The sequence below is a fragment of the Micropterus salmoides genome, unplaced genomic scaffold (assembly GCF_014851395.1).
Source record: "Micropterus salmoides isolate LMB-PRFRI ecotype aquatic unplaced genomic scaffold, ASM1485139v1 Ms_hic_scaffold_22, whole genome shotgun sequence".
Lineage (NCBI taxonomy): Eukaryota > Metazoa > Chordata > Actinopteri > Centrarchiformes > Centrarchidae > Micropterus > Micropterus salmoides.
The window spans coordinates 22,597,294-22,623,659 of NW_024041373.1; the positions used below are offsets into that span (position 1 = coordinate 22,597,294).

The 26,366-nt window shown below is 40.0% G+C and overlaps 1 protein-coding gene across 1 annotated transcript; it reads right to left on the bottom strand.

The window, feature by feature from the left end:
- Nucleotides 1-137: 137 nt before the first annotated feature.
- On the bottom strand, nucleotides 138-26,342 carry desi2 (desumoylating isopeptidase 2). Its single transcript, XM_038736937.1, has 5 exons — nucleotides 25,704-26,342; nucleotides 11,656-11,728; nucleotides 11,337-11,430; nucleotides 8,522-8,663; nucleotides 138-4,616 (listed from the first exon to the last, which is right to left on the bottom strand). The coding sequence occupies exons 1-5, from the start codon at nucleotides 25,749-25,751 to the stop codon at nucleotides 4,344-4,346; spliced, it is 630 nt and encodes a 209-aa protein (XP_038592865.1). The 5' UTR covers nucleotides 25,752-26,342; the 3' UTR covers nucleotides 138-4,343.
- Between the last annotated feature and the right edge of the window lie 24 nt (nucleotides 26,343-26,366).

Consider the following 26,366-nt stretch of genomic DNA (forward strand, 5'->3'; position numbering starts at 1 on the left):
TCTGGGACTAAATGTAGAGTAGCATAACCATCCATCCATCATCAACTGCTTATCCTGCGTACAGGGTTGCGGGGGGCTGGAGCCAATCCCAGCTGACAGAGTAGCATAAAAAATAAACAAATTTATCAAAGCCGTCACACGATTGTATACTTTTCTTTAATAACTTTACAACAGGGTACAAATCAGGTCCAGTACTCTGAAGGCTCTGTGAAAGTTCACTGTGAAACAGCTGAAGTCAGTTTTTGTGGGGTATGAATGACTGAGGTTTCCCAATCTACATTCATAGCTCACACAAATGTCCCACAAAGAATCTTTTGACAGGACATTTACTATTATAATGAAATAACCTTTATTCAAAGAATGAGGGTTTCATCCCAAAATAAGACATTCATTTAAAAGGTTGGATACATGTAATGACTAGTCAATGGCTGTTAATACAAAAATGACTGGGGAAGTTATAGGTATCTTTGGTCTCAGTAATGATGATTTGTGGTACTTAAAATGTTAAGATATGAACATAAAGTAACAATTTTCTCTCAGCATTTTTAAATGGAAGGCTACAATTATTGGTCAGTCTAATTTAGCTGGTGGATGATTAGTGTTTGATGAGATAATGTTCATTTTTCAATAGATATTACAATTATCAGATACCAGCAGAAAACTATCTGAAGCTGTGATGGGTCAGGGAAACCTCAGTGTCTGTGCACCACCACAGACAAGTAACAGTACAAATAACAGCCAGCAGAGGGCGCCGACATGAGCACTGTGTGTGTGTGCGCATCAGGCTGAGTCTGTGCATTAAAAATAAAGTTTACTTTTCCTTAGTCAGACTTAGTAAAACGTAAAAAGTAACATTTCAAATATATTTTACAATACATTTAGTTGAAACCTTTCACTCCTAATCACATAAATATGCTGGTTTCATGAGAAATGTCTTGCTTTTAACACTGCTTCTGTTTTGTTTGTTGAAATCTACAAAATGATATGCCACTGCACCAAAATAATGTCACTGAAAAATGTCCTAGATTTAGCTTGAGGACAAAAAGTTTACTTGCTTTAAAGAAATCCAGTCTCTTCATGATGCAGCAACAGTTTGTTAAGTGTGGAAACACTGCTACATTTGTTCAGGTGGATCTCTTTGGCAGAGTATCTGTTGTGTTTGATGTAGGGAAATGTGGCCCAGATGGCAGCTTGTTGATACCAACCATTTATAATACAAGTGCGCCCACACACAAACACACAAACACATTCATGCACAGACAGGAAAACAAAGAGCAGCACAGGCTCGCATACAAACATCCAGGTTGTAAACAGGAGCTCTTTTTTTTTTTTTTCCTTTTTTTTTTAATCAAAGAGAGGAATATAAAACTGCACTGCCGCAGCGCGTTTTTGAAAACCTCTATGGAGTGACTACTGCATTAGAAAAAAGCAACAGTGACGCAAACATAAAACATAGGATAAAAAAGTTAAAAGGATTATTATATTACAAAGCCTTTTGGAGTCCTGAGTTTATCAAACATAAACAAAACAGACAAAAAGGCCAGAGTCCATTTATCATATAAATACATTAAAGAACTAAAAAAAAAACAACAACAACAAAAAAAAAACAGGTTTCCTGCTTGTAGTCCAGTCCTCAGCCTTGCAACAAAACAGGCAAAAATCCATTGAGAAATATGTTTTCAACACATCCATGGCTCTTGTTTGGGACAAGACACATTATGCAGCACACATGTTGATGTTGACGGCATATATAGACTTTAAGATGAGGTGCTCATCATTTGTGAAAAATGCAGCATCTTCTTGTAAAGTACTTTAAACATTTTTTAGGATGATTAAGAAGTTTAAAGACTTGTCTGAGTAAATGATCGAGTGAGTATTTTCAGACAGAAGGTGTTTGTGATGCTCTAAATTAACACCAATGTGCGTCATACCTAACTGGAGACAGATGTGAAGAAAATGACTGTCAGGAGTGCAGCCTGACAGCAGGTCAGTTAAAGATGGTTTCAGTTCCCATTTAAGACACACTCTTCCTCAAATTAATTTCCTTTTTACTTCAAGTGCCCGTCTTCTTCAGCCATTTATGTAGATCACAAACCGTTATTGGCTGACGACACATCCTTAATGTAAACATAACGTGATCCTTCGGGTAACGATGAAACAATTTGCTTAACAACTTACAACTGGGAGCTGTCCAGTATAACCGCAGTCTTCTACTGCTGGCCGCTGGAGCACTTGTGGGTTAAGTACCTTGCTCAAAGGCACCTTGGCAGTTGCTACTGAGAAGGAGTTCTCTCTTTTACTCTGAGGTTTAAACCCAGAACCTTCTGGTCACATAAAGTCTTGCCTGCCCTGCAACCTAATTCTGAAATTAGAAAAAACAAAACTATTTTACAGTCTTGGTGAAGAAATAACTGTTGCTATTTTGTAATTATTACATTACAGACTGAGGTTTAAATCATCTTCATTGGGTTAAATTTTCTTAAATGATGTGAGGTTATTCCACGACGGGCAGGTAGGATTTTAAGAGCTGCTACAGATAACAGACAACTGCAGATACAGATTTGACATAAAAAGGGACTTAGGGGATTACTTAGAACTGAACCCATTCAAGTTGTGTTAAGGATTTCCCCTCATTTAGACACTGGCTCTGGATATGTTTATTCATGTCTATGTGGCGTTTGAGGAAAGTGACACTGATTGTAGTTCTGGCTTGAGTCTATCCAGCTTGCTGTGAGAGGAAAAGAAAATACTAAAAGGCTGAGGTCCTGAAGCACATGCACGTTGATGCAAAGTGTTTAGATTCCAAACTCCACCTGCTGCTTTCAAAATTTTACCAGCCAATTATCTAGGACATCTTAACTACAGTTGGCGGCAGTGGAAACATTTACCAGCCACAGAAGTTATACCAGAGCTTGGCTAATGGTAATTTAAAACTACGTTTAGGATTCAGTGTCTTGATGTGGGTCGAAATGCAACTACTAAAGCTAAGTGTTGAGACAAATACAGTAGTTTTTTTAACGTCCTCTAGTTTCTCCAAAACAAAGCTCAGATTGTTTGGATGTTCAATATGAAAATACCGTTTAAAGTGTATTTACATTACAGCAGAAAAAAAGGGGTTTGCGCAGTTTTTAGTAGTGCTGTACTAAATATGCTAATGTTGCAAGCAGCAGATCGATATACCTTTCTGAGACTCAGAATGTGTTTTTGTAACAACCCTGGTAGCTACATCTACATTCTGATATTCCGCTAACGAGAACATCATTTTTCATTCGTTTCTCATCCGTCTTGCCGATCAACGATTGGCTGCACCCACAAAAGTTCAGCTCAGGTCAAACTACGACAAATTTAAAACTTTCCGCACACCCCCCCACCCGCTCAACTCACCATGGTTTTACCCGCAGAGCCGTCGCAACACGTCACATACACATGGAGGAGGCGTGCGCAGTGATAATGTGACGCCTTTACGCCAGTAAGCAATGTCTACTTGTGACCCCTCATCACCGGTCATGGTCGTGTGAACATAAGCATTTCAACAAACTGCATCCAAGTGACTTTTCCTTCTTGGTTTGTTTTATTTAAACAATTTTTAGAGGCTTGAAGAGGTAAAACTATGCCGTATTTCACAAGAAAACAAAGTGGCAGAAATAATAATCATTATTTTATGTAACATAAATGTTTTCTTTCTTATCCTTTTAATAATCGGGTGACCTCTAGAGGTTTAGATTGAACTTGTTAGATGGTCAAATAATTTTCGGAACATCTAAACATCAAATCTGACATATCAGGTTGATAAAGGTCACCTCCTTTAGCTTGGGCTCAAGTTAAAAACTCTGCATACCTTCTGTTACAGGTTTCCACTATAAAAAAGTGGGGATTAGCACCATCCACCAACTAACAGCTTGTAAAATCTGGATGTGGCTGGTAATTTTTCCTAAATGATGAAACATTTTGATGGGTAAACAACCGGCCTTGCTTCCATTCTGCACCACATGTTGGCTGGTAAAATAATGAAAGAGACTTGAGGGGAAATAGTTTTTGGATTTTGGATGTGATATTGGAATCCATCAGCCATGTTCACTGAGAGACGATCGTGCCTTTGTCAGCAGCAGGAGTTCCTTCCCCCTGAGAGGAAAAACCCTTCTGCTCCCACTGCTCTGGATCACTGTAGAGATTTGGCAGACATTCCTACAATGAGCAGGTAGTTGTTCAGTGCCTTACTCGAGGACAGTCTGACAGGACTTTTGGCTGTAGCTGCATTCATCAGCTGCTGCAGGTATTCTGTTACCTTACGGTCTCTGTAACCACAAGCCCAGCCCAAAGTTTCCCAGCAGACCTTGCAGCTTCTACCGGCGGGGCTGGTGGCGGGAATGACGAGGAAAGGAGGGTGGGCTGGAGGATGAGGGTGAGCAGGGCGACATGGACGCCAGGGAGGCAGTGGCAGCGGCGTCCTCGGCCTCCTCCAGCTCTCCTCCTCCATGCAGCTCCTGGCTGACGCTGGACTGTAAGGCAGCCGGGGTCAGCCACTCTTTGGGCAGGCAGCTCTGGAGGAATGGCACGCAGGAGCTGAAGTAGGCCAGGCGGTTGACCCAGCGTGGGATCTCCCTGCCGCACAGGATCTAAAGGGCGGATAAAGGGCGAGGGAGGAGCAGAAGAAAAGGTTATTATAGTTCTTATAACAGCTATAGCAGGCTTCTACAGTTTAATATTATCCTAATTTTAAATGGTAAATGGCTGCACTTATATCTCAATTTGCCTCTCATTCACACATGCAGTCACACACTGATGGCAGCAAGTTACAGTATTTGAAAAGATTGTATTGGGGATTTATCAGAGAAAATACAAAGAACATTTCAGGAATTGATTATCGTGTTTAAACAGACTTATCCTGCTAGCTCTCAGCAACACAACATAATTGATGATTCATTGAAATGGCCTTAAGTGCTGGAAAGAAATGTATTTCTTTGACATGGATGAAAAATAGCGTGGCTGAAGCCTGATATATGCAAAGAAATGGTTGAATTTAAAATGAAATGCAGCCAGGATTTAGAGGGAGTTTAGCGCTTGAGGTTGAATTTTATGAGCAATATTCCTGTAGGGAGGAAGATATCAGATTTAATTTGGTACCCTTTTTTATATATACACAGTATACTGGTTTCAACAAGGACAATGAAAATGTCAAACAGCAGAATTTCACCACAGTTTGACAGAAAAGGTGACTATTGGGAGTCCACACACAGAAAACACACTCAGCCAAGATTGAGGGCGGTAACATCAGTAATAAAAGGGATATACTGTGGATCTGTTTCTAAATTAGCTAAATTAATCTACTTGAACACATCTGAGGGAGTCTTTCCCAGTATAGCTGAGCTTGCAGTGGAAGTACAAATCTGAGACAATGAGTACCTAACTAGAAAATACATCCTGCCATTCTTTTGTGAGGAGACCCAAGTGAAACATTTCTGAAACGTCCGGCAAACTGTATTAACTGTATGATTTAAAAATCCAGGGACATTCCAGAAACTCCATGACCCGTGGCACCCGAGACAAAGTAAAATGTGTCTCTATGGTAGCAATGCACTGTAGCTACTGTTATTAAACAGGTCTGTGTCTGGTTGGAGTAAGACTTTTCAAGTCTCTGGCAGATTTCTCTCTCACTTCCTTCACTAAATACACTTTCATGCAGGCACAGGCAGCAACACTGTCAATGTGAGGGGTAATTATCATCATGTAGCTCTATAAGTGCTATTGCATCGTTATAGAACGAGTGGCTTCCAAGAAACGCATAAGGGTTTCCCAGTCAGAGGGCTTAATCATGCTTTTATCACATCATTTACCAAACCTGCTGATAAGCTGCTTTTTTAAGATGCACAAGGAGACAGGGAAAGTAGAAAAAATGACTTACGAAGCAGCTGATTTAGTATGTTGTGCCGTGTCATATGCAGCCGACCGATGATACTAGATACGTACGGTTTGTTTATGCAGCAGCGACTGTTTTTGGGTTTGCCAGCAAGCATATTTCTAAAATGCAAATCACTCTGGCTTGCCCTGTGTCATGACCAGCCTGCCTAGGAGGAGGAAGCCTACATCAACTTTCGAGAAAATCCATTAAAAAAAAAAATCACTGGGTGTAATGTTTGGCTGACTTTTATAAAATGCTATAGCTGCAGAATTCACACCTCTGTCATGTGTTTTCAGAAATTCCCCTTTTATACTCATAAAGCTATGAAGGCTTTTTATAGCAGCACTCAGCAGAAAATAGGTTCTTCCTCAATATTTTTAAACCCTTCTACCCAGGCATCATTTAATCTGCATTCATTGTTTTTTTTGGCCACTTGGCGGCAGCGCAACAAACTGTAAAAACAACATTTAACCTGTATCACCTTATAAAGTTGATCTGGCAAACTGGCTCATTAACATTTACCAGACACAGAAAAACATTAGCATTCATTTGGTCGATGCTTTATAGTTCTGTTTTGCTCTCCATCATCACCTGAGAAAAATATCTATCTGCTTTAGCTGCTAAATGCTCCACTTTCTTTCACCAGCTACTCGCTAACCGTCTGCTGCAATGGAGAGGTTGTCCAGCTGCCCACTGCGGCCAATAACAACGCTAATAAGACTACTTTTACAGGATAGAGATATTTTTCTGATGCTACCTATACTGATTGCCGTTATCCACTTTTCAGAGACAGAATGATGTTCTAACTTCTTCTATACAAGCTCAATATACACAACAAAAGGGAAAACTGACCCACTGAGGATTAACTGCAACAGATGGACCTTTTAAGCCTACAAAGCTGTCAGACCCCTCAAGTATTCTTCGGATTCTGATTCTTAAGTATACTGGAAAACCAATTTGGGATTCAGTGTCTTGCCCAGGGACACTTCGACATGATGACAGGAGGAGCCGAGGATCGAAGTACCACCCCTGTAATTGGTGGACGACTCGCTGTACTGCCCAGCTGTTGTTGGGTTAGGTCTACCTACAGACAGAGCGTAGTGTTAACAAAGTAGAGTATGTTTACTTGCTTCTCAAGAAGAGGACTGACATCACAGCTGACACATCAAACGCTCTCCCCCGAGAATTAATAATAATAATAATAATCTTTATTTGTAGAGCACTTTTCAAAAACAGTGCTTTAACAAGTGTAAAGACAATAATACCCACGAGACAATAATACAAAAACAATACAAGCTAAAAGCATGAAAAACATTGAAAAGACTAAAATACACATTTAAGATAAATATAAAATTAGTAAAATACAATAAAATAAAAGGGATAAAATAAAGTCAAATAAGATCGGGAAAGGCTCTCCTATAAAAGTATGTTTTAAGAAGGGACTTAAAAGAGTTCACTGACTCAGCCGACCTGATTTCCTCGGGCAGGCTGTTCCAGAGCCTCGGGGCCCTGACAGCAAACGCTCTGTCCCCTTTAGTTTTCAGTCGAGACTCTGGAACAGACAGCAGACCTCTGCCCGAGGATCTCAAGGTACGTGCTGGTGTGTATGGGACTAAAAGTTCAGAAATATAACAAGGCGAGAGGCCATGAAGAGCTTTAAAAGTGATCAATAGAATTTTAAAGTCAATTCTAAAACATACTGGGAGCCAGTGTAATGAAGCTAAAATAGGTGTAATGTGGTCATATTTATTTGTTCTGGTTAAAAGCCTGGCAGCTGAGTTCTGGACAGTCTGGAGTCGATCAGTAGATTTTTGGGTTAAACAGGTGAAAAGGCTGTTGCAATAATCCAGGCGTGAAGACATGAAGGCGTGTAAAATGGTCTCGGTGTCCTTAAAAGTTAACATAGATCGAATTTTTGCTATATTTCTAAGTTGATAAAAACATGATTGAACAAGCTTTGTTGCAATTAATTGTTATGCTTCATCTTTCAAAGCTGCAACAGCCATCATGTGTCCAATCACTTTCTCTTTAAGTCAACCTCCCTAACCGATGTTACAGTAAACAAGAGAATTAAATCCTGGAGGGAAAGTCTGTTTCCCTATGGTACCAGCTGTGTGTTTGTTTCTCTACATTCTTGTGTGCATGTGTATGTTTGAATTGGTGTGTATTATATTGACGTGATGCATTTGTGTGTCCATATAAATGTGAGTGTCTGCATTTTAAACTCTTTGAGAGTTTTTTAATATGTGGTATGTACGTCTGTGTAAGTGTGTGTTATTAGATTATGTTTTCGGTGTGTGAGTGTGTGTGTGTGTTTGCCAGCTGGCTCTGCAAGTCTGGGCTTGTATCAGTGTGGCTTAATCCCCATCTCAGTGCTAGATGCTAACTGTAAGACTCCCTGCTCATTAATCACACCAGGATAAGCCGATTCAAAGTAACCACACACACAAAAACAGTGCTTACACTCAGAGCAGGAGAGGCAAAATCAAGAAATTGTTATTTTACTGACTGTGTAGTTTCTGTCTGCACTTCATGTCAGGTAAGTGCATGTCTGCACTTCATGTCAGCCAAAGTGGTGCAGTGCTGTACAGTGTGTGTGTGTGTGTGTGTGTGAGCACCTACCTCCGACAGTGCTGAGGAGAAGTGGTTGCAGTTCTTGTGCATGAGGTGGTAGGCGTTGCCTTTGTACTCCTTCCCCATCTCCTCCACGATCCGCTCCACATCCTCCTCTGTGAAGTCCGTGCTGCCCAAGACTATGGCTTCTCTATAGAGACGAGTGGGAAAAAGGGTGTCGGGGCACGAGTTAATACACATTATTACTCACTGACAAAACATCAAGAACGACCTCCAGGCATTTTGTTTAAACCTCTTTTGCACAACCAATGAGCGTAACGCAAGAACGACTCGTATGAACAGATTTGTTCTTAAGTGGCACGTATGAGGCATTCGCCAATTTTCTTTCACATGACGAAATTCACGAGTGGTCCAAACCTGTCGTGTGAGTCATTTACAAATAATTGGCCTTCCCTCACAGACTTATGAATCATATATAATAATGTCTTAATCTGAATGATTTTGGAGTTTAAGCAGTGCTTTGGACCCACAGAGCCAAACAGACAGCTACAAAACTCCCATTATGTTGGACTGTTCCTTTAAAATGGATTTACCAGATCTATTCAATTAGATGTCACAACTTTTTTACCTATGACACTGTACTATATAACACACCTATAACTTTAAATAACAGCCATATTTTACAAATTATTTTTTATTCTTTTAAATTTTAAAAAATCTTATTGTCAATTTTATATGTTTTGTTTATGGTTCTTGACTTGCAGTAGTTGCCTTATATTTCTTATATTTTCTACCGACTATGTTTATTGTTATGCACCAAAATACCAAAGCAAATTCCTTCTATTTGTAAAACTACTTTGCAGTAAAACTGATTTTGAGTCTGATTCTAACCTGGATTTACCAGGTTTGTCTCTTTAAAACTTAAAAGAAAGCACATCTTGACCCATCAGATGTTTGGAACTGGGAGAGTGGATGATATGAAGGCATTTGTCCCAGACGATCCATACTTTATGGTTTATTGGCCTGAATGTAGACAGCGAGTGTGTCTGTGTGCGCCAGGCAGTGTCTGTCTAAAGCCACTGGGCAGATCAACTAGAGCAGAAGTAATACAGAGCAGCACAGTAGCTCTGGGACACACACACACACGGCTGATTCTGGGAGTCCTAACACATATTGAACTGACTCGGTGCTCAACTGCCTCACCACCACAACAAACTCCAATTCAACTGCAGTAAAAATCAGACAGAAGGGCAACTTATTTTTAGCTCAAAACCTTTGATTTTCTGAAACCACACAGTGGGTCTGGTTCGCAAAGGCCTAAGCGTCATGCAATGCTATCTCATTTAGTTAAAACCTCTGACAACATAAACAGAAACTTAAAAAACATCTGGTTTATTGTAGGAAGGCTGTATTATATTGAATTACATGTACAAATGTACGTCAAAACTGGTAACTTTAACTGTACAATCTTTTATGCAGAAGTTCTTTCTCTCGGTTCCTGTCTGTTTCATTTCATTTCAAAGTCACATCGTGCAGCTTCACATGAACGCCACTGCGAAATTCCACTTTTTTCCTGCTCAATCTTCTCTCTCACTTTGGTAGTCAGCTGCCACAAACTATGAGGAGAAAAGTGATGAATCTTAAAATGTCTGTCACATGCTGTACTCATTCTACTCTCCACCCCATGTATTTTTTTTATCCTTCTGTCCAGTAGCAGCATTAACCAGTGGCCCTCATTACAGGAAGATACCAGCTCACTGACTGGCTGACTGGCTCCACGGAATAGAGCTGGAATCGCTGGCTTGCGTATTGAACAAATTAATGATTATGTGACTCTTGGATGATGGTTTTTTGAATGACTGATCATTTAGTTCAGTTGCTAACTCATGACCCAAACACTAAAAAAAGTTTATGGTGCTTGACAAAGTGTTCATCAAATGTTTATGTTTAGTTGTCAAGCTGAGGTGACTTAGAGACAGGTTCACCTGCCAGTCAGAGTGTATCCAGCTGTTCATGACCGGGTGAATAGCTGGCCGACTAGATTATTCAGTATGTTTACATATGCCAGCTTATTCAGAGAACCCTGGTTACGCAGGTCATCGGAGAACACAATTAGATTTCTCCCCTACTCCTAAATTTATATTGGAAACATAGTTTTCTTATTTTAAATGTATTAGTGAGCAGAAGATGCTACTTCCTGCGATTCTTTTAAAATGTCTTTTTTTGGGAGAGGTGTGTGTGCACGTTTGTATGTTGAAGAAGAGAGGACAGCCAGATAAAGCACAGCTCTTCTTCACAGCACCAAACAATCTGAGTTTAATAGATGGTTAGATGTTCTTTGGTGGAAATAAAATTATTTAGACTTTGTGTTTCTTTCGGTCTTAGTCAAGACTTCGGAATAATTTCAAACATGAGGATGCATCTCTACGTGTAATTATCTCCCCTTTCATCCTTTTTCCTGTCAAAAGCATAACTTTCCCTGTCTGAAGTCTCTCTCACACACGTGCACACATCAGAAACCAGGTTTCATGTATCCGCGTCAAGCTCAGCATTCTCCAGGAGAAATCACCCTGATCTCCCACCCTGATCATGAAAAACGGGATTCTTGTTTTTTGTTCACTGACAAGTTAAGTGGAGGACAGAATAACTGACTAACTGCTCACTGATTATTGAGCCAAGTAGCAGTTAACAGGACTGTGACTTACTGTCTCACTGATGAACTGACTGGCTGACAGACTGAGTGGGCTGGTTAATTGACTAGCTAACTGCTAATGGATACTTAACAGTGCCTGACCCCACCTTAAAGCACACAGGCTCTGACACGTAATTCTGTGCATATAAACACCAAATATCTCATACTTACTTGAACTTAAAGGTCTCGCCGAGTTCGGTTGCATCGCCTGGTGAAATCTCAAAGATCCCTGAGAATGGGTACGGGTGTCCGCCATAGGCAAACTCTAAAAAACACACACAACATGAACACACACACACACACACTTGAGCACCAACCATTCTCGTGCAAAAAGAGTCTCTTCACCAAATAACAATTATAAATAATTTCTAACCAAACATGCTTGGTTAGGTATGTATTACTTTCGGAGTGTAAAAAAGCCCCCATTCTGAAACGCCACCCACAGAAGGTCAATGGATACTTGTGGTGTCATATTTCTGGGTAATCTTACCTCTTCCATAGATCTCGATTCCTGAGTGAAAGACTCCGATGCCCAGAGAGCTGGTGAACTCATTGATCCAGTACTGAAGACAGAAAGAGACAGAAACACTGAATAAAATATGCCTTTGTATATATTCAGCTGCACCTGAGCCTGGAAGGACAGTTTTAACATGCTGCATTTCAACATACACATAAGGTTACCTACTACTACTTCTCTACTTATTATAAAGTATGTAGTGTAAACAAAGTGTACAGTACGTCTGTGAAATGGGTCAACACCAACCAACTCCTGTATATTTATTTTTTTACAGTTGGTACTTTAACTGATTTGGATCTTACAAAGAAACATGCCCAAAATATCCGCAATGTTGTGCACTATTCATTTTGTCCACTTATTTGGAGAGCTATTGTCTTTTATCTAATTATTATAACATTAGTAGTAATTCAACACTACACGGTTAGCCAACGTTAAGCAGATCAGACCTGCAACTAATCTTGACTAATCAGTTAATTATTTTTGGAATTAATTCTTTAGATTATAAAATGTCAGAAACTAGTGAAAAGCATCCATCACCATTTCACAGACCAAGGTGATGTTGTCAGGTTGCCAACTAACAGCCCAAAATGCAAACAAACTATGATGAGAGCAGCACATCCTCACATTAAATATTTTTTATTTCTCCTTGATAAACAGCTTGGACAATTACTCTATTATCAGAAGTGTTGTTTCATGTCACTAATTTTCTGTCAACTAATCAATTGTTTCAGCACCAAAGCAGACCAACGCATTAAAAAAATTTAATTATCCGACGTGCACAATGTAACATTTACTTCGTAAGAGCTTCACGCTTTAAATCCTATCATGGCTTGCAGTACCAAAACTGGCTGCAAAAGCTGCAACGGAAACTTTAATGCTGACAAAGGAAGTGAGTCACTGTCAGATTGTGCTTTGATATTTTTATTATCTCACTGTACTGAATCGTTATATCATTCAGCAGAAGAGAATCACAAAGTGCTAAATCCATCCATAATGCATTGGACGAATCACGAAAATAGACCTAACGCAGAGAAATTTATTAACATACTCGGTTAACCTCAATTGCTTTTCACTGTATGACAGCCACTACCTTCTTAACACTCGGCCACCTCATGATCCAAACCTCTGATGTTTACACAAGATCTCTTACACTCACAGACAATAAAAAACAAGCCAGCATACACAAGAATGAGCACACAAAATCAATAATTTCAGCAGCAGTGATCTCTGACATTAACATCCATCTTCTCAGTGATGTGTGTGTAACGTCCTGTGGCTACAAGGAGATTGGCCAGGCCGTTGTCAGGCAGAGTTCGCTTGTGTGAAAAGTATCTTGTAGCACAGATGATGGAGCAGGGGGATGTGGTAGGGAGCTTGATTTGACATCTCAGGATGGAGGATAATAATAGCTCAGTGAATCTGTAATATATTAGCTTACATTTTCATTACAGTTACCACAAAATCACTCACACAAACAAAATTCCACATAGACAGCGTTCGAGCCAGCTGCCTTTCCGCACAAATAAAAAGAAGGGCCACACCCGTATCCAATGTTTGACAAACGTAACAATGCAAAAAGTGAGGTGAGGAGGTGATGGTTAGGGCTGCAACTAATGATCATTTTTATTATTGATACATCTTTTCTTTTGATGAATCAATTAATTATTCCATCCAAAAAAAATAATAAAAAAATTCCAAGAACCCAAATAGAACCCACATTTATGTCTTCAAATTGCTTGTTTTGCCCGTTCTATTGTCCTTTTTACAATGATGTAAAGCAGAGAAAAGCAGCAAATTCTCTCACGTGAGAGGCTGGAACCATGGGACTCCTCCTTTCAAGTAAAATAAGAAAGATATGCTGAATTAGACATTAACAGATCCTGTCTGCAATGGGTACCCATGGATGTACAAATAACTACAACTAAATTGCTCTGATATTGAAGAAAACTTAAAAAGGTGATGATTCTCAGGCAAGTTCTGGAGCGATATAAGGACTGTCTTTTTCCAATAGACTCTTTGTGGATTTATGGACTTTTTTATTTTTTACCAGGTTCACACTTTGTAGTTGTGACTTTTTCCTGCATCTTCAATATTTGATAAGCGTTAGGAAACTGTGATGGGCATATTTACAGTAGTAGGTACAGTTATGACAGTAGTGAAGAATATGATCGTGATAAGAGCTTATTTAACACCAAAAAGATCAAAAATTAGGCTACATGTTTGTTTGTTTTGTCACAACACAGGAGCAACATCAGGTAGACAGGCAGACTTTCCTTCTTGATATTCAGAGAGCTTGACAACAGCAGCAAGCTATTTAAAAACTATTCTTATACTTCCTGTCAACTGTTATGCAAACTCGGCATGTAACTGCACACAATCAGTGGTGGCAGAGCTGGCGGTCATCTGCATTGCAAATCGTTCCCTCTGTCTGGAACAGTACAACTGTGACCACAAAAGGTAATGAGGTCAATGTTTCTGCCTCTGGCTGTTCGCACTACAGAGCAGGTGTGATGAGTGAGTTAAGGAAAGAGTTTTTTTAGGAGCATTTATGCATGTTATTGTATATTTTCAGGGCATTGTGACTTTTTGCACATGTCTGTAAAAATAAACGTTTAATTTATGCTGTTGTACTGACTGTATCACCTTTCTGACGTAAGCAGAAACATGAGATGCCAACAGTAAAGGATAGCATTACCAATGCTGAGCAGTATAGTGAGTTGACTGATTGGGTCAATTTTGAATATTTGATGGATTATCTCAATGACGTTTTGATTCTATGAAAGTGTATTTTCATACTGTATTTACATTTTTTTTAAAGTAGGTAAGACCATCATAAATGTAAAAAAGGCTTGATGGTAGTACAGTGGAAACTGCTTATATGGATGAAAAAACTTGGGAAAGAATCATTTCTATACAAATGCAGTTTACATTATTCGCTTATAGCTATCAAGTAGTCCGCTTACATTTAGGGTCTTTTCATGCATGACAACTTATGGAAAAAACTCTGGATATTTTATTATGTTTTTAAACTCTGCTGCCAATTTGGCATTGAAAGTATATATAAAATTCTATAAAATTCACTGAAACCACCCACATGCTGTGGCTTTGTAGCCTATTTGCACTGCTGATGTTGCTGTGTTTGTAAATAGCACAATACTGTTTTAGGCTATAGTCTAATTATAATTTGAACTACAGTAAGCTGTATTTTATATACAGTGTATTTTAATTATACACGGTACAGTCATTTTCATTATACAGTAATTTAAAAAGCTCAAAACAGTTGTACTGTATTTTGAAACAGTCAAAATATTTTAGTTCATGTAATACGTATACAAATGACAATTACATAAGAATTAGAGTTGGGTAGCGTTTCAATTTTATCAAGTCCGATTCTGATTCTTCTTATCGAATCTCGGTTCTGATTGTAACACCTTCACCACAAATCTTGTCACTGCTCGGTGACATTCATCCACCTTCTCCTTGTTCATCTTCCCCTTCATTGCTAAAGTGAAAGTTTCTGTACTAGAGGAGGGCCTGTAAATAAAAAATGTATATTATAATAATTTGTGGGCATCATTTATTTACCTTTAATATAAAAAGGTGAATGTTCGCTCATCTGTGTTTTGTACCCGAGTATTAGCTGTCTCTGGGGCAACATTGTAGCTGGGAGATCGCAACACATTGAACACGGTGCATTCCTTCAGATTCACACCGTGTTGAAATAAATGCTTCGTCATATTTTAGGCACTTCCTCCCTTGCAACAAATATCTTTGCTGCAGGTGCTGCATTTTGCGGTGCAAAGTCAAACTTTTGAGTGCAGTCCACCATGGTCCAAGAATCTCTTCTCCTATGCTTTGTAGACATACTGCGAAACAAATGACGTGACATTAGGTCCGCGTAGCAGGAGCTGGCAGATAAGTGCAACTTTTATGAACTGGAAAAGGCTCACTCTGTCACGAACCCCCGGTCGTGACCCTGGCCTGCCGGTTTCCCTGAGGCTGCTGGTGGGCGTGGTGATCTGAGCTCCAGGTTTTCCCACCTGAAGCACATCCGCAATCAGCATACCAGGGCCTCTGCCTGCAATCAACACGCCTTTAAGAGATCTGCCAACCTTCCGGTCCCCGCCGGATCGTTGTACCTAACCGTACGAACACGCCGGCCAGTTTGTCTGTCCTAGTTTCAGTATCTTGTCTGAACCTTTGTACTAGTGTTTAACTGCTCTCTCTGTCTCGACCTCAGGACACCTGCACATGCACCACGCGGATTCCCTCCTGTGCCCCGGAATCATCTAAGCTCGGGGACCCGAACCGCAGGCCCTCGGAACGACCACCTCACCCCAACCTCTCCCAGGTCACCCTTGTGCTCAATAAACCACTTCTGTTCATTTCTCTAAGTCTGCGTTTGAGTTTCTGGCCCCCGGTCCTGACACACTCAGTTCAAATCGGGAGAGCGACTGAAATATACAGAAAGTTAGGAACCAATAAACAGAATCGAAATGCTCGTGTCTTAACAAATCCACGGTTCTCCATCCAATCCAAACCTAACAGTAATCTGCATGAAAACGGGTGGTGATGGCGCAATGGATAAGCCTGCCATACGCCTGCCTTTGGTGTGCCAGACCCGGGTTCAATCCCCCATTGTGACCCATCCACCATGAGCAAGACACTTAACCCCTAGTTGCTCCAGAGGCGTGCGACCCCTGACGTGTATAGCAATTGTAAGTCGCTTTGGATAAAAGTGTCAGCTATATGAAAAAAAAGAAACATACTCTGTTATAATAATCAATCAATTTGACCCTGACAGTTTCCACTATATAAGTAATATGCTGTGGGGCTGGTTTGTCACTTGCTGCCATATATATATATATATATATAAAAACTTGAGATATATATCTATTTCTCAAGTTTGCAGAACTGAATTTCACATTAATTTCAACAAAGTGAACACAACCGTGTGAATAAATAAAATCTTCCTGAGCAAAGCAAACAAGCATGGCTTGGGACAGACATTTTAAAGAGGTGGTATTATGCTCATTTTCAGGTTCAAAATCTTATTTAGGGGTTGTACCAGAACAGGTTTACATGGTTTCACTTTAAAAAAAATATTATTGTATACATTTTTGTCATACTGCACATTGCTGAAGCTCTTCTTTTCACCCTGTGTGTTAAAGGCTTCGTTTTAACTATGGAGTGACACATCTTGTCTCTACTAGCCAATCAGAAGCAGAGTAGGGTGGGTCGTTAGAAGCCGGTAAACATGGCTTCGGTTCAGCTGTATATGTTCCCCTTACCAGCTTATCAACATGGACTGGAGCAAGAGTTTCAGAGTGGTAAGTTATTAATCTGTAACAAAAGTATTTTTCATCCATAAAGTTTTAACTGAGCTCTGTCTCTACATCACAGTAACAACTTAATGTCCACAGACTGCCTGGAGGGTAGCTGGTGTTTGGAAGGGAGAGGAGAGGTCTGCCCTACAGCTCAGTGTTTTACCACCAGTGTTTTTGAGGGCGAGTCAGACTAGCCGCTTGGCGAGAATTATATCGTGCATTTTTCTTTCATCCATGTGTCATCACATGGATGAAAGAAAAAGGGCTGGACTACAAACAAGCCGTTTTCAGGCATTTCAGAGCAACGTCTTCTGTAGGAGATGGGAACTCCCTTTGGTCTGGATTTGGGGCTTTTTCACCCTGCAAACCATATTACATGCACAAAAATATATATAACTCAGTACTACTCTATAGGGAAAGCCTGTAATGCCAAAGAAAGCCAATCGTCTGCTTTTAACAGCCGAGGTAGGCAACATATTAGGCCAGTCGTGTGGGCTGTAAGGAGCCCTTAAAGTCCTGAAAGATGAGGGACTGTAGGGGCTCCGTACAACTGCACATCCTGGGCCTTGGTCATTTAAAAAACTCAACACAAACTCTGACACAAGATCCACACAATCTATAATTTAATGCATAATTTCGACAAATAACAGTAGTACATTCTAAAACAGAGACAACATAAGACTGCTGGGCCAAGATGGTTTTCTTGTGCAACATGTCAGCCCAATGTTTCACACAGCAGAGTATGTTTCCTGACCTACATAAGGTTGAAATGTTGCACAAACAAAGTGACTCCAAGAGTCATCAAATGGCTTTATATAAAGACAGAGAAATTCCCCTTTCAGATCCATTTAATTGGACTTATTTTCCCCCAGTTTTCCCAATTTCCAACATCAATCCCAAATCAGTTGCCACCTTCATGGAAACCTAGCTTGGATGTTGCACTAAAAATGGATCAGTATAGGCCACAGGATTTAGGATCAACTGCCTCGCTGCCACATTTATATAATATCATGTTGTGCTGTAGATGTTTGGATTAAATGTTGATCCTCCTGGAACGGTCAACAACATCCCACCGTGTAATTTCGAACCCTGCCAATGGCAGGGTTTTTCCAGCACAGGGAATTTCTCACATCAGCCGGTCTCTTGAAAGCAAATGAGCAAAAACAGCCTTATTAAAATCCTGTTTGTATCAGTTGTGTGGTTGTTTGTCTGATCTTGGGAATAATAGCCATCTTGTTTCTACAATAGCTGGTTCTCAAAGACTGACAATAGAGAAAGAAGCCTTGGTTGCTATAGTCAGCATGCTTTTAACAATCTGCTCAGAAGTTTAGAAACAAAGTGTATCAGCTGCTTCTCACTGCTTCAGTTCTCTATCCAGGGCTTTTTCCTAAGAAGCAAGAGCTTTAGGTCAAGAGCGTCATGTCAGTTAGAGGCCCAAACATGTAATTGCAAAAGCATTTGCTGGATGAGTCTTGTGTGTGGGGGTAAAATATTTTAAGCAAGCTAATCTGCTGGTTTACTTCGGTACTACCCCCACCCTTTGTGGTGAAATAAGACTCTTATCTTGGTCCTCATTACTTCAAAGCTCGTTAAAACCTGCCTCCTCCTCAGCACAGAGAGCGCCTGAGTGTTTGTGGCGAGCATGATGGTAAATGTGTGCGTTTATGAATGAATTAAAGAAAATTTAAAAAAGGAGAGGGGGCGAAAGAGAGATGGATGAACGAAGAGAAATTGTGTGTGCCAGTTAATGCCTTTATACTTAATCATCCCACTCCATTCAATGCTTAAATGACGTAATTTTCTCTGTTGGGGATTATAATCTGTCACAGTGTTAAATAGAATCATTAGCCAGGAGATATGAAATGTCCATAGATTTTTGCTTTTAGTTTCTGCTTTGAAACTCAAACATTGCGTAGCGAAAACATGCTGACTGAAACCAAATTGAAAACACAAATTGAGGGAAGGAAACGGCTGACAGCCACAAGCCAAATGCTGGTAAGGTTTCGCTGCACTGCAATTAATAGTCTGCTCTGAAGTCTGCTTTGTTCTAGTAAATGTCGTTTTGGCTACAAAATGATTCTTAGCCTTCACCCTGTGCTCAAAATGTTAAAGTATTTGCTACTTTAATCAGATTTAAATGTGAGAGCTCCAGTCACTGATCCCAAAACTACAGAAGTGGAAATGTTATGGAAGTGATGAAAAAGTAGTAAACTGCACATAGGCCTTTTTAGTTTTGGCAAAGACAATAAAGGGTGATTGTAAAACAGGTATATGATGCAGCCACCTGTACTAAGCCACCATCCAAAATGTGTTGCCAGTCAAAAGTACTGCTAGGGTGACCATAGGCTGACTTTTCAATTTTCGTTAAAATTTGGATCAGTGGATCAAGCAGAGACTGATGAGGTTAATTCTGAGCTAAAACCTGACAAAGCTGAAGCATTTACAACTGATGGCCATAACTGGGGACTGCATCAACAACAAAATATTATGTATTAAAAAGATTTTCTTGACTACAGTTTTTCCTCAATTGTTAACACACAAACACTGGTACCTGGACCATAACCTGTAATTCATGTACCAATCCCCTGAACCAGTTCTGCTCACATACAAGCACATTTCCTGCTTTACACTCAGACTGCAGTTGTAAACCACACTACAGCCAATTCTCTATATTTAGTACAATGTTCATGATAAAATCTCTTGTGTTCACGTGGAACACACTGCCATTCAAAATGCAAAACTTAAATTTCATTCTATCCATTCTGACTCCTCACATGAGCAAACACATGTTGCAAGAGCGCTGGTGGAGTCAGAGTAAGAGGAGGACAAGGAGGAGAAAGAGGAAGACCAAGGAGATACTTCTCCTGTTGCTGGTCCAGGGAGAACATGACTGCGATGTTGATGAGGAGCTGTGGCCAGACTGAAACAGAAGCCCGGACGCAGCCAGGCTTATTTATCTTTTTTCTATTGTTTGCTCTGTACACTTTACAAATGCAAATGTCTATTCCTATTAAATGTATGTATATATGTAAACCTATTATTTTGCTAGTATTTGTGCATTTTTTATTTGAGTATGACAGTTATAACAGGCTAATTTACATATCGTGTCCTATGTAGTGTTACACTAAATGCAAAAAGCCTGCTGATAACATGGTCATAGATGTGTTTTCCACTGAGTACATCAGTGTTCAATTGGTTCTTTGAAATGCCAATTCATTTGATGGTGTGTGTCATTTGAAGACAGTTTCATTTTGAGAAGACAACATTGTCAATCAACTGATGATTTCAGCTGTAGCCATAACATAACCTTATCGTAGCAGTGTTTGATGTGGATAAAGTCCTCTACCACAGTACATATATTTTAATATAAATAATGATGTACACTCAGTGGCCACGTTATTAAGAACACCTACAAGCTAATGCAACCCAATACAACAGCTCTGACATAAATTCTACTTTAACAAAGTTCATAACGTTCAAGCTTTAGTGACATTGTTGGAATTGTGTAAATTCAATTGCTAATGTATTGGATTGCACAGGTGTATCTGTATATATAAAACCTGCAGATTGCAGCTGACTGTTTTAGCTAATTGAATGAATTATATTCTGACAGATCAAGAAGTTTCATCACATTGATACAAATGTCCTATAAATCCATAAAGCAGCTAAGCAGCACCATGGTCTCATACAACCAGAGATATTAAAGGGTAATTTTCCCTTTATAATAATCCTTAATCCTGTTAGAGTTTCTAGTATTGTGCAAGACTTCTGACACCATTTTGCTACGTGATACTACACTAGCAGTGAATGCTGTTGTGTCCCAGAAATAGCCCTGTTAACACTGTGCACATTACCTTGTTAAGTAGATGGTACAAAAGAAGAACGGGAATCATGACTGCTGCTGCATGTCCCCAATTGATCCAGAGCGGCTCTGCAGCCAACACAGAATAACGCAAACTGCTCTGCGGAGTCTCTAGCTACGTGACGCTGTTAATACCTGAACACGTTCTCTCTCACACACACACACACACACACACACACACTCACAGAGAGGGTAGTCCATAGAACTGGCTGGCAGGCAGACAGGTGGTGTGTAGATAATGCTGTCTCATTAGAGCAGCCTACTAAAGCACTCAGAGCTGGCCAGGAAATCCACTTAGCAGAGATGGGAGCAGGACGGCGGGGAGGACCTGACAGAATGGGAATTATGGAAGAAGAAAGGGTGGTTGACTGAAAGTCATGTGACAGTATTGATCCTCAAATGGAAAGGGGAATTTGTCTGTTCATTAGTTATTTTGAGTGAATGTTCAGTGTTACTTATGTGCAGCACTGGGAAGGCAGACTCACATGTCACCCAAAATGACAGATGCTCCCGCTGTGCCGCCATGCTGCCCCTCTGCCCACGATCAGGCCGTACTTCGGTAAACACTCGCTGCCACTGTTCATTACATGGTGTGAACATCTGAGATGGGGGTGGGGATCCTGCAGCGTGTTGTTGCCGCTGTCTTCACCTCTGCCATTATTTGATCTTCATAGTATCCTGACTTCCTCTTAGACAAACAGCAACTCACCTCACACTAGTCACTCAACCGGTCATTAAACCAATAAATAAGGTCCTGTTCAGACCGTCAGATAGCCTTCACTTTCACTTTAATCGCTTCAGCAAAAAGAACTCACGGTCATCGGGCAAAAAGAAAACACTGTCACGTGGCCAATAAAATGCACATTGCAGGGGAAATAATTTTGTAGCATGTAACACGTAGCATTGTGCTAATTATACAATTTTCTAGAGTGGAATAGGGCTGCAACTAACGATTCATTTTTACTGTCCATTAATCTGTCAATTATTTTCTAGATTAACTTAGAAAATGTGAAAGATGTTGTTCCCCAAAGCTCAAGATGATGTCTTCAAATGTCTTCTTTTGTCCATAACCCAAAGATATTCCGTTTACTACCACAGGAGTAAAAAAAAATAAATAAAATCTCTCTCATATATATATATATTTTTTTATTTCATTTTTTTTCCACATTGAAGCAGCTGGAATCAGAGAATATTGACTTTTCTTCCTTAAAAAAATGACTCAAATTATTAATCGATTGTGAAAATAGTTGCCGATTAATTTAACAGTTGACAAATAATCGATTACTGTTCTGCCCTAGAGCTGCAAAGATTAAACAGTTTTCACTCATCACTGTAATAAATAAGGCTGCACAATTTTGAAAAAATATCTACTTAAAATTACAATCTGCGATATTTTACAACATCGCAAATTGCAATACATTTTGCGATATTACAGTGAATTTTATTTTTTTCCATAATTATTCTCATTTTCATTGAAAAACATATTTTATATGATTATGGTGTGATTTTTTGTGGGGATCTGTACCAAACAAAGATGTTTTCTGTATGTAAAGATATGATGCGATACATTTTGCCTTTTAACAAATATTGCACTTGAAAATTGCAGTAGGCCATATTGCAATTTCAAAAAGATTTTCATCTATTTTTAAAAAGCTGTTTCTAATGTGTCAGATAAAAAAAAAGAAAGAAAAGATTTCAATGTTTCTAAAAGCTTGTGTGTCCAGATACCCGGGTCTTCACTTCCATCATCGGCGATCACTCGAAGTAGAGTATGATGGTCCACCTGGGCTCATTGTGGGTCTTCAAATGGCTGAAAGAGACAATTCTGGAAATACAAACTTTCTTGAAGTGTGGGCATGTGATGTGTGGTGCTGGAAGTGAAAGGAGGAAGTGACGTTTTGGTGGAGACTCTCTCCTTACTTTGCTACTGCTTGTCTCTGGCAGCCTGTTGGAGATCGTCTTCATTGAATGTGGCTCCTTAATGTAAAATGTTTCTCCATGCAGTTCTGTTTCGAGTGAAGTCTTCCCAGTTAGAGCTGTTTATGTGGAACGTTTTGAGGTTCATCCTCAAACATGATGATGCTCATTGGCCAGCATTTTTTTCCATTTAGGAGCACATGTACTCCTCAGGAAAATGGCTAACATAGAGCCTTGACGATTTACAGGGAGTTCTGTGCTGAAGCCGGCCTATGTAGGTGAAAGTGTAGTGACTTCATACACACTACGCTACGTATTTAGCGGACATGAGAATGTCAACCTTCTCGTCTACATCTCGTCAAGATGGTGAATAAGCACATTTTCCAAAATATCAAACTGTTGCTGTAACGCTCATCAATCAAGAGTCAGAGTTGACCGATCGGCGTGTGGCGACCGATCAGTGAGTCAGTCTACAAGCTGTTAGTCAGGCACAATATGACTCAACAAAGTAAATGAGTAAGCAAATCATCCAGCACTCACTGGAATTGATCTATATCTCAAAATTAAACATGTGTCCACCATCAACCCATGTTCTTTTGTTTTCTGTAAGTCAGTTAAACCAGCAGACAGCAAGCCTCCTAGTCAGTCAGTGAGCATGCAGCCAGTCCACCAACCGTGATCCCCAGACATTTCCTACAGTACTCGGGTCAGAACAGCCTAATCAACACAGAGGACATGTTTGAAGCATAGGAATGAATGAATGGACTGCAGCCACCATCTCATTGTTTTCAATAAGTGCTAGAATGCCACTGCAAGCGAGCCAAAGTCTTGTTCCCACAGTCACACATACAAAAATACACCCAAACTATGCATGGGTGTGAATCTGCTAACAGAAGCACAGACCAAAAACTTCCTTTAAAAAAAATGTTTACACTCATTCTGTTGCTTACACACTCATTTACACTAAAAGTCTGTGGCATCAGTGAGGGTGAAAACATCAATGAAGTTACGCATTGTGTGTGTGTGTTACATATGTGTGAGCCGCCTCTGTAATAAAGTGTGCTGGGGCTCATGCAGCCCTTCACGTAAATGGAAGTGAGACGGCTCTTCAATCTTTACTGAGAAGAAAGTCAGACTGCAAGTCAAGTGGTAAAAAAAAGAGGAAGTGAAAGAAAGAGGGGGGAGGGCAGAAGAAAAAGAGAGGAGGGGGAGAAGAGGAGATAAGGAGAATGATAGGAGGAAAGAAGGTAGGAAAGGAAGACAAGAGGGAATGTAAAGACGAGCAGGCATCAATGGATGAGGAAGGAACAAAGTCTTATATAAAGTACACTTTACTACTGTAGCTCTCAGATGTTAATCCATATAAAAACAGTCTCCAACTTTTTGCAATAAACCAGATTAAAAATAGAAGTAAAACAGGAGCAGGTGAAATCGGGCCTAGAAAGAGAAGATTGAGTAATTTTGAGCCATGATTAAAAAATGTATGTAGAGCTTAAACGAATAATTGATAAGTTGTCAACTATTAAATTAATCGCAAACTACTTAGATAGAGGAATCATTTAATATTTTATTCCAGCTTCTTAAATGTGAATATGTTTGGGTTTCTTTCCTCTGACGGTATATTGAATATCATAAGGTTCTCGACAAAACAATTTTCGACATTTGAGGATGTCACCTTGGGCTTTGGGAAACATTTTCTGACATTTTATATACAAAACAACTAATTGATTAATCAACAAAGAAAATAATAGTTAGATACAGCCCTAGATGTATAATGAGGGACAAAAGCCTGGTGAACTTTTACGGCAAAGTTGCGGTTCTCCAGCAAAGTGTCCATTCACCTTATCCCAAAATCGCTGCCTCTGCATGTTTTATGACCTCTAACAAGTGCAATTGGTCCATCACAGGGAATCCATATGAATCAATGATTCATCAACAGATCAGTCAATTCCCAGCCCCTCCTCCTCACTGACTCACTCCTGCACGGTGACAACATAGTGACTCAAATGCAACCTCGGCCTCATTCTGTAACAAAGAAACACACATTTCATCCCAGCAGAAACGCAGCCCGGGTTCAATTGTCAGTTTACTTTCACATCCACTTGTGGTCTTGCAGTTTGGTTCGGAGTCCTATGTTTTCCTGTTTTCATGCAGAGTTAACTGACTAACCTTAAGAAGCAAGACTATGGTATTTTGTTTTGTTTTTTTACAGACTGACAGGTGAATGAATATAAAACAAAGCACTTCAATAATGACTACTGTAAATGTTTCACTTGTGTCACTATTGTGGTTTGCCAACAGCCGCTTAGAAAGTACAATGAGGACCATTTTGCTTTACTCCTGATGGAAATCCAACACTGTCAACTTTACATGCCAGAACCAGTGTGTGTTTTTGAGTCAACTGAGGATTTCAATTTAAATTATTTTATTCTTAAAACTTTCTGAGCTGTTGTACCTGGCCCCATTTGAAATCACTCTATTTAAAGATGTCTCCTGGTGCTGTAAACACAGGAACAAAGCTCTGGTTTTAAACATTATCTGAACAGTGAAAATTACTTTATGTCAGGACACGGTTTGCAGTTGGTTCTGCCTCTCGCTGCCCTGCTTCACTGTGTATTTTGATGAAAAATAACTCAGGAAGAACAGTGAAGCAGTTCATGAAGATGAAATTCTATTAAAATCAGCTGAGTTTGGTATTATAAATCCATGCCGAATTCAAGAGTGGTTAATAATCATTTGAAAAAGTCTTTTGTTTTTGACTTAAATTTTTGCATATGTGCTGATACCTATCGCAACTTTAAATCGGCTTTTTTTAAATAAATGTCGTTAACCGCATTCCTTGGACAAAGTAGCAAATAAGTAATAAAACATCCATCTTTCTGGCTCTATTAACCAGGATCTACCTTTTTACTCACCATATCATAGACGTTTAGGATGATCGGCTCGTTTGCCATCACTGGCATCAGTTTTCTCCCCCTATGTACCTTCTTCTCTCCGCGGGTCTTCCTCCTTCGCACGCCACCTACTCTTCCTTCGGTGCGAGATCCAAACTCTCGCCCTCCAAAAATAGACCTTTACTCCTCCCCGTATTCCTGGCACTTTCACGACAGATGACCAGCTTGATAATTCAATTTCACAACCCGGTGTAAAAACGTTTGAGTTCCGAGGGTATTTTTACCGTCCAACATCTGACTGGCTTTGTCCAGATCCTCCCCCCCCCGCGGTCACAGCAGCGGCAGCGGCGGCGCACAGATGAGCCACTCGCTTGTCAAAACGAACAGACTTGCTAAACGCGTTCAGCTACCGAGGTCGAAGTGAAAAAGCGGACTCTACACCGGGAATTTTGTCTTCTAGGAGGCGCGCTGGCACAGGAAAATCGCACATTCATTTTCCCAAACGAATAAATAAGCAAAAACACATAACGCTGAGAAATGAAAACACAATTTCCTCAGTAGTAATGACTCGCTGCTGCTGCTCCTCTTCTTATTAGCTAGCTAACGGTGGCGCTGGAGCTGGCAGGCAGCAGGATGCGCCTGGTGGGAGAAAATTGGACGGTGAGTGAGAGGCAGAGCGGCCCA